Consider the following 8,162-nt stretch of genomic DNA (forward strand, 5'->3'; position numbering starts at 1 on the left):
TACAAAGAAAATGCTTAATCTACGAACATGCGCTTTGATATCTTTGACGGTTCTGAATCGTTTCTTAAATTTAATCATTAACAATACTTGACACTTTGTTATAATAAACAGAAATTAAAGATAGATACTTGGCGCTGATTTGTCATACTGAAAGCTTACAAAACGTCGCGTTAATCATCGCGATGTCGCATTTGTTTTTTCTAAGTTATGAATATTGTCTTTCTGGGAAACAGTGGGCAGAACGACGTTATTCGCAATGTAATCCAAGTTTCGTGTCGGATTTTCTTCGAAGTTCGCGTGTTTATCTTGTATTGCAAGTTGTTTGCGTGTTTCCGTTGAAACGAAAATAATCAACCGAGTTCAACATTATAGACAACTTTGCGAAATTTCATTTTCTACTGCCCGAGGTCTGTTTAAAATTGCTTTATAAATTGCTTCATAATTTAAATAAGTCTTATGCGTTACACATTTATCGTTATCCGTAATTGTGTTTACGAAAGTTTTGTTATTGATGTCGGCACTATAATGAATGAAACTAATTATTTATATGAAAAAGAAAAGCTTGTTCGAAAATCAAATTCGCTACAATTTAGTTGCAGTTTGTTATATTCTCAGTATATCATTCAAACACTTTTTGCTCCAAAGTCTGTTCAGCGTCAGATTTGTCGTATTTTCAATTTGAAACTTAAATTACAGTTCACGGCATATTCTAAACGTGTATAATGGGCTTCGTATCTTCTCGAAGAATAATGATTACAAAATGAAAAAGCCCTGTGGCGTCTTAAATTATTTTAATTGGCTTCGGTAGCGATGTGGCCGCATCTCCTCAGATAAATATGCGTATCGCTTGAGGAATATTTTATGACAGATTTCTGCAATATCGTCAGACATGCCATATGTCTCAATACTCGAAATCCATCAATAATTCTACTTTTATACTTTTATTATTTTATTGGATTATTACGCACCATAAACATGCAAGATATCAATATCAGATTAATTATTTTTGTAATTCATTATTTTAATGCGCGAAGTCGTGAATACCTACTTGTTGACATTTTTGGTTTTGTCTGATGTTTAAATGTTTGTTTTTTTTCTATGTGTACATGATTTGTCGTGACCTTATCACTAATTTTTGATTTAGTTCTGTAGTAATTCGATTACTAGATTTTGTGCCTTTAATAACAAATGATATATAAAAAAGAATATTCTGCTCATAAAGAAAAGCAGTGATATTATTAGTATTTAATAATTATATTAATGTTAACTTCGTATGATCCATTTAACTTAGTACCACCGACAGTCAAGAGAAATGCCGAACAAGCAAAAACAATTAACAAATTGATAAGCTCAGAACAATTTTCAATTAACTTCGCCGGCAGTGTTCGCTTTTACAAATAACCACCATTTGTCAGAGATGCCTATGCAGTTTTTAACGTTATGTTAATAGCGGGGCCGGCCCGTTAATTTAACTCATATATTTTTTGGAATTTAATAACATTTGTTCTTATCTGATTTCAGAACGGAAGCGGGGACGGCAAACGTATACCCGGTACCAGACGCTCGAACTTGAGAAGGAGTTCCACTTCAATCGGTACCTGACGCGGAGGAGACGAATCGAGATAGCGCACGCGCTGTGCCTCACCGAACGCCAGATTAAAATCTGGTTCCAGAACCGGCGCATGAAGTGGAAGAAAGAAAACAAGACCAAAGGCGAGCCCGGCTCCGGAGACGAACCGGACAACATGAGTCCGCCCACCTCGCCACAGTAAAAGCCTTTAGCTTAGTCGATGGTCCGAGTGAAGGATCGGCCCGTTTCAGATTTAACCCAACGACACTGAGTTGGTTTGTGTCCATTTATTTTCATATAACGTTGAATTTTGTGCACCGGAATGATGAATCTGAAGCGATCGATCCGGCGGCCGAAGTTACTAGATCAGTTTAATTTGTATAAATTGTATGTTGGACTTTTCATGATAATATTACATTATAACTAATACGTAACTTAGTGACTTGGCATAAAGAGTAATGATAGTGTGATGAAGAGATTTTTACAGTTGTTAAGTATAAATTAATTTATAGAGCAATCTCAATACCAATAATTACCAAAAAAGCAGTGTCTATGATTAGTAAAACTGCATCAACGCTGATGTGATTGTCAACATTATGTACCTAGTTTGGATATTATTTAAAAACTGCAGTTAAATATGTTTCTCTGACGTATTATTTCCTTGACGTTAAGACAAAGTGCTTGGTTTTTTTTTCTATTTACACATTTTAACAGATTTCATAATGTGATGTACTTATCAGTTACGGAAAAAAATCTCTTTGATACTATTAATTCATCCGGCTCGAGCACTTTGTAACAAATTGATAAAAAAAAAAAGAAACTATTAATATTGAATTACAAAACCATAAGGACCTCTTATAATTAACCATTGATAAGAAGGCAATTAGTAACGATATTGTTATTATTTAATATATTTGATGTTTTATTTCTAATTAAGCTATCGAAATGATATTTTGTACATATAAAAAAATGATAATTTTTAGATTTTATGATTATGTACAATTGTTTTAGTGTGAATAATATTATTGATATGAACTTGAAATCAACGGCTAGTTCTCTATACGATCTTACGGGACTAGTGTTATTATTTCGTGAATCTTCTCTGATTTTAACTCTTACTTCGTAGTCGGGAAGGCCAGTTCTACAAGTGCAATGTATACGATTTTTCGATGACACATATACGTAATTATAACTGATAATAAATTCATAGGAAGTCTATTTAATATTATTATTAAAAGTTGAATGGGTGAAGCTTGAGAAACTTAACGTACATTTATTATTGTATACGGACGACAGTTTGTAGCAATACAATGATGAAAAATTAAACAAAAAAAGTAACATAAATTCTAGTATCATGTATACAGAGAAATTCACTTATAATTGTAATTATTATAGTGAAACAAAAGTTACCTTCGATCCGTTGGTGCGGTGGAATTTACTTTTTATCTTCATTTGAACCTATATGAGATGAATCTAAGTAGGTACGGAAGGGAAGTGTACACAGTATACCAAAGTTAGAAAATAAACTGATTGATCAGTGATATGAAGCCTCAGATACAGAGAGGCGAATTTTATTCGGCCATTTCAAATTATACGAGTCTTGGACTAGAATGGTATTTTTATAAAATCATTGCCTAACGAAACCAATATACGTAAATATCGAACATTAATTATTTACTTGTAACTTGATAGTCTTACGAATAAGTACTGTTGAAACAGAGTGTTGTCTGATATGTGGGGATCGGTATCCGTTATACGTTTGTCGATATATTGTAAACTATTTATTGTAAATTGTTTTATTTTTCACATAGATATTAATTAGAGAAAGTTTTTACTAAGAACTCAGTGAGCCCGTTTCTTCTTACACATAATTTTTATTTGTGCTGTGTTCGTTAAGTAATGTAAATTAATAATTGTATATTGTCGATATTTACATTATATTTATTTATTGATTTTGCTTTAGGTTGCTAATTCACTTCTTTATTATAAATTGGACAGTGTCGACGGCTGTCTGGCTGGGATGCATTTTGTTTATATGATTTAAAATTTGCTCAAATATTTTCATTTTATATTGTATTTATAGCGTTGAGAGATCGCTGCGTTTATCATTTTATAACATTTTATGGGACAACGTACCAGAAATATAGGTAACAAACGTTTTCACTAAGTGCAATCTAAATAAATCCCTTGCCAGATGGAATATATTTGGTTTGTAAAATTAAAAAAAAAAAGAAATAATATTAGTTTTATAAAAATTAAATTAAGTTTTGATTGTTAAGTCTAATGACTGTTCTTTAATTAAAAAAAATTAGGTCCGTAGAAAAGTTACTGGGAGCCTAATTGGATCGATTTTATTTACCATAATTTCCTATCAATTCAAAATTTATGAAATATAACTATAATTAGTAACTTAATAAGGTTAGGCGAGACGATATTGTCATAAATATATAAATACATGAAATTAATAAAGCATAATGATTGTAATTACAGATTTTTATTGTACCATTACCTTGTTTTACTTAATTTTCACCAATCAATTAAAAAAAAACTACCCGCAGACGATATTTTACAATCATATAAACTAATAACAATCTTTATAATATGTTTATTAATAAAAAGGTAATCAATAATGTATCCTCAATATATATATTTTGTTTTATATAACTGTACCTACCTATGAATGAATATTTTTCTGAACGTAAGCATGTAAAAATTTAAATAGTGATGATGAGTATGGCTGATTAAAGATCTAAGGTAGTTTTCATCATGTACCATTAGATGGCGCTACTAGTAGCACTATGTTATCTTTTATAAATATTTCCTATTCAAGTTCCAAGTAAGTACCGTGTTATAGGAAGCTAATATAACAACGAATCAGAATTTCATGTTATGTTTCGTAAATTTCGTAAATGTAGCGGTATAACGACGAAATAATGAATCGCGTGTAGGCTCCGCTCTCGCCGTGTCAGTCACGACCAATTGGGCGGGCCGAATGTTAAAATTGCTTTTTTGTTTCGACACGAACCTTATGTATTACTGTCTAGGTGTGGCTGACGCTAATGACTATTTAATAATCTCCCTTCCTACGCTGAAGGCGAACCATTATGTAAGGTGAACTAATGCGATTTTGACAAGTTCGAAATTGAGGCAATTATGGTTTTGCAGGATTTTAAATAGCCATGTATTTGTCTGTATGACGTTTCATATAAGATTGATGTGGCGGAAGTTGTTTGAATGATGGTGATTTTTTAGTTTGATACTTAAGATTATAGAAATATGACGTTATAGTGGAATTTTATTTACGTCACGGATTTATACATAGAATAATAAATAATTAAACTAAAGGAGAATAAAAATAAAAAATGTAATAAAATAATTTCGAACTATTTCTTCAATATAATCATACAGAATGCTCTAAAATTAAAGTATCAATCTACACATTTGTCTTGTTGCATCGCGAATATATCTGTGAGTTGAAAGGTCAGAGTAAATTGGTCAGTCAGTCATCTTACAAATGATAGCCAAGTGTGATTTATGGCCCCTCAGATGTGCCATTGCACTTGATTCAAATTGGGTTCACGGCCATACTGAGATAACGTTGTTCATATTATACACACTTTAGGAACTAGTTCACTATGAAATATTTTCATTGTACCGATCTATATATTGTTATTATCTATTATAATCTGAATTCTATTTATATATATGAATAAAGTCATGATAAGTACCTTTTATTTGTCTTTAATTACTGGTGAATGTTGTAAATGTATGGTTTATTTCAGTAATTTAATATGATATCATTTATGAAAATTGAGATAAAAAAGATTCATAAGGTGTTTGAGTTTTTTTTTTAGTATGATGACGTCGTATTTTGTCGTGTTATATTGTGACGTTTGTTAAAAATATACAAGTAATATTATGTACACAATGTAATTGTCAGATTATATAATTACCTATACAGGTACGGTTTTATAAACTTAATTTTATATTACCATCTTAAGATACACATATGTGTTTTAATGGAAGATGGTATTGTCGTTTCTTTAGGATAAACATAAATTAATCGTAAAAGGAACTTTCAAATTGATTGTATTAAATACAATTTTTTAATTTCTAATAACAAATTGTAATGGATTTACTGTATACTTAACATTTAAAATACTTTATTTTAAGAAAACATACCTAGTCAAAATGATACTATTCTACTACTTAGGTACACCTACCTAGGTGCCTATGTGAAATATTTATGGCATAATATTAGTTAACTATAATTGTAAAAATACTTTGTTAAATTGTCAAGAATATATTTCAAGGGAAATATTTATAAAAATATGGCAACACTGTACTTAAATAAGTGTGTTACTTTTTAATTGGTTATCTCTGTGCATTTGTGCATTATAAAAACATTAAAGCCGAGATGGCCCTGTGGTAAGAACGCGTGAATCTTAACCGATGATCGTGGGTTCAAACCCGGGCAAGCACCACTGAATTTTCATGTGCTTAATTTGTGATTATAATTCATCTCGTGCTTTACGGTGAAGGAAAACATCGTGAGGAAACCTGCATGTGTCTAATTTCACTGAAGTTCTGCCACATGTGAATTCTACCAACCCGCATTGGAGCAGCGTGGTGGAATAAGCTCCAAACCTTCTCCTCAAAAAGAGGAGAGGAGGCCTTTAGCCCAGCAGTGGGACATTCGCAGGCTGTTAAAGTAAAAGTAAAAACATTACTCAGGCTATAATTTGACTTTCCATACTAACAAAATTTAACTAAATTGTGTTATATTTAAAGGATAAAGGATTTTTAACAATTAGAAGAGAATCACAAAAAAATGTTATAAAATCTCAATAGCTTAATGGTTAACCTAAAAGGAACCCGAGGAAAATTGTGATTGATAAATATATAATGTTTTATTAAGAAAGGGATTTATAGATTACCTATAAATATAAAAATCCAACAACGATTCTATTAGTAAAACAATATCATGACAACTACTTACTCGTTTTTTAAAACATTTTTATATTGTTGGTAAATAAAAATTAATTGGACATTGATTTATAAAAAGAGACAATTTAATTTGTATTAAATCCTTTTATATGGACAATAAAAGAGTTAAAAAGATATAAATTCTTAAGTATCTCAAGTAAATTCCTAAGCATTAATAATGGGTATTAAAAATCAAATTTCTTGCTCATAAGTCGCTTCAGGCGCTTTAAAGTCACTAAACAACCGGTCCCCAAACATTATATTAAAAGCATAGATTCTGATGAAGACATAAATCACAAGCGATCTTTCACGTGCGACCTTGCCTCATAACATTCAATTTTATTGACTGCAATAAACTAAAGCAATGGTTAAATCAACGCCGCTGTATCGATAAACACCTCGTAAATATCTCCTCTCCCTTTCTCGCTAATGCAATAAACTTTAGGTCGAAAAAGGATAGACGCGTCGTCTCTTCATTTCGCTGGTACAGAAAATAGTTTATGAGAGCTGTGGTTCTTGACTTTTATTTAATTAAGTACTTTAACTTGATGGCTGTAAGGTTCGATGTTGATTATTTTATTCGATTTATAGGTTTTAAATAGGTCCTTAAATCGCAATAACGATTTGTTTATAGATGCTTGTGTGAAGTCGGCGAACATTTGTAAGATTTTAACTTATGACATTATATTATGACGTTTATTATAGAAGTGTGAATGGAGGATAAATTGATATAACGGAATTTAATGAATTTAAATTAATAACATATATTTTAATTAAGTGTGAGTTAAATAATGAATTAGGTACATTATTAATTTATAATTCAGGTCTTTTTATACCATTTAGTATAAGGTGTATAAAAAATATATATTTAAACTGTACCAAATTTTTCTGTATGATATACCTAGGTAAAGCAAATGTTGTATTTAATATTGTATAAATTAGATTTATTGAAATAATTTATCTGCATATTTACCATGAGTTATTTTTTTAACAATTACAATTTTTAACAAGAACTTTAATATGGTATTCGAAATTCAAAAATTGGCGCGTTGGCCAGCCATTTTGTTTTGGGCGGTTCCCCTGCACGCCCCGCCCCGCTCCCACCACACCCTAGCGGCGGCAACTCGGACGCAGCCCAACTCATTTGTTATAATGTACACTAGGCAGCAAAGGTTATGGATAGACAACCAAATTAATATTAATAAAACATTACCGAATGTCTATTTAACAGATAAAATAATTTTAAGAATTTTAAATTTTTATTTAATTATTTATTAATTTTAGTACACTAATTGAATCAATAACTACTTTAAAAAAAAATAATATAATTTAATTTAAATGATTAGAAAAATGTATTATCAAATATGTAAAAACTTAAAATGAAAGCATAATGCTGATATAATCTAAAATAATTTCCATACCCAACTTTATTCTTGAGGTTTATTTTAACATTCTATATAATACATATGGCTTAATAAACCCTACGACCGTTAATAAATCCAAAAATATTTAAATAACAAGTAATTTTAGACCACAACTGAATAACTTTGTTACCATTAACAAGTACAAATACATTTTTTTAAATTAGTACTACTCCTGATACAAA

At 30.4% G+C, this 8,162-nt stretch overlaps 1 protein-coding gene across 4 annotated transcripts in view; it reads left to right on the top strand.

Moving 5' to 3' along the window:
* Nucleotides 1-4,054, top strand: part of LOC126772714 (homeotic protein antennapedia-like) — a 172,755-nt gene extending 168,701 nt beyond the window's left edge. For all 4 annotated transcript variants that reach the window (XM_050493240.1, XM_050493242.1, XM_050493239.1 and 1 more), the window contains exon 3: nt 1,522-4,054. In XM_050493240.1, the coding sequence (XP_050349197.1) occupies nt 1,522-1,772 (251 nt within the window). In that variant the 3' untranslated portion in view covers nt 1,773-4,054. The remainder of the gene's footprint in view (nt 1-1,521) is intronic.
* The last annotated feature ends 4,108 nt before the right edge of the window (nt 4,055-8,162 follow it).

Source organism: Nymphalis io, chromosome 13 (genome assembly GCF_905147045.1).
Source record: "Nymphalis io chromosome 13, ilAglIoxx1.1, whole genome shotgun sequence".
In the NCBI taxonomy this organism is placed as follows: Eukaryota; Metazoa; Arthropoda; class Insecta; order Lepidoptera; family Nymphalidae; genus Nymphalis; species Nymphalis io.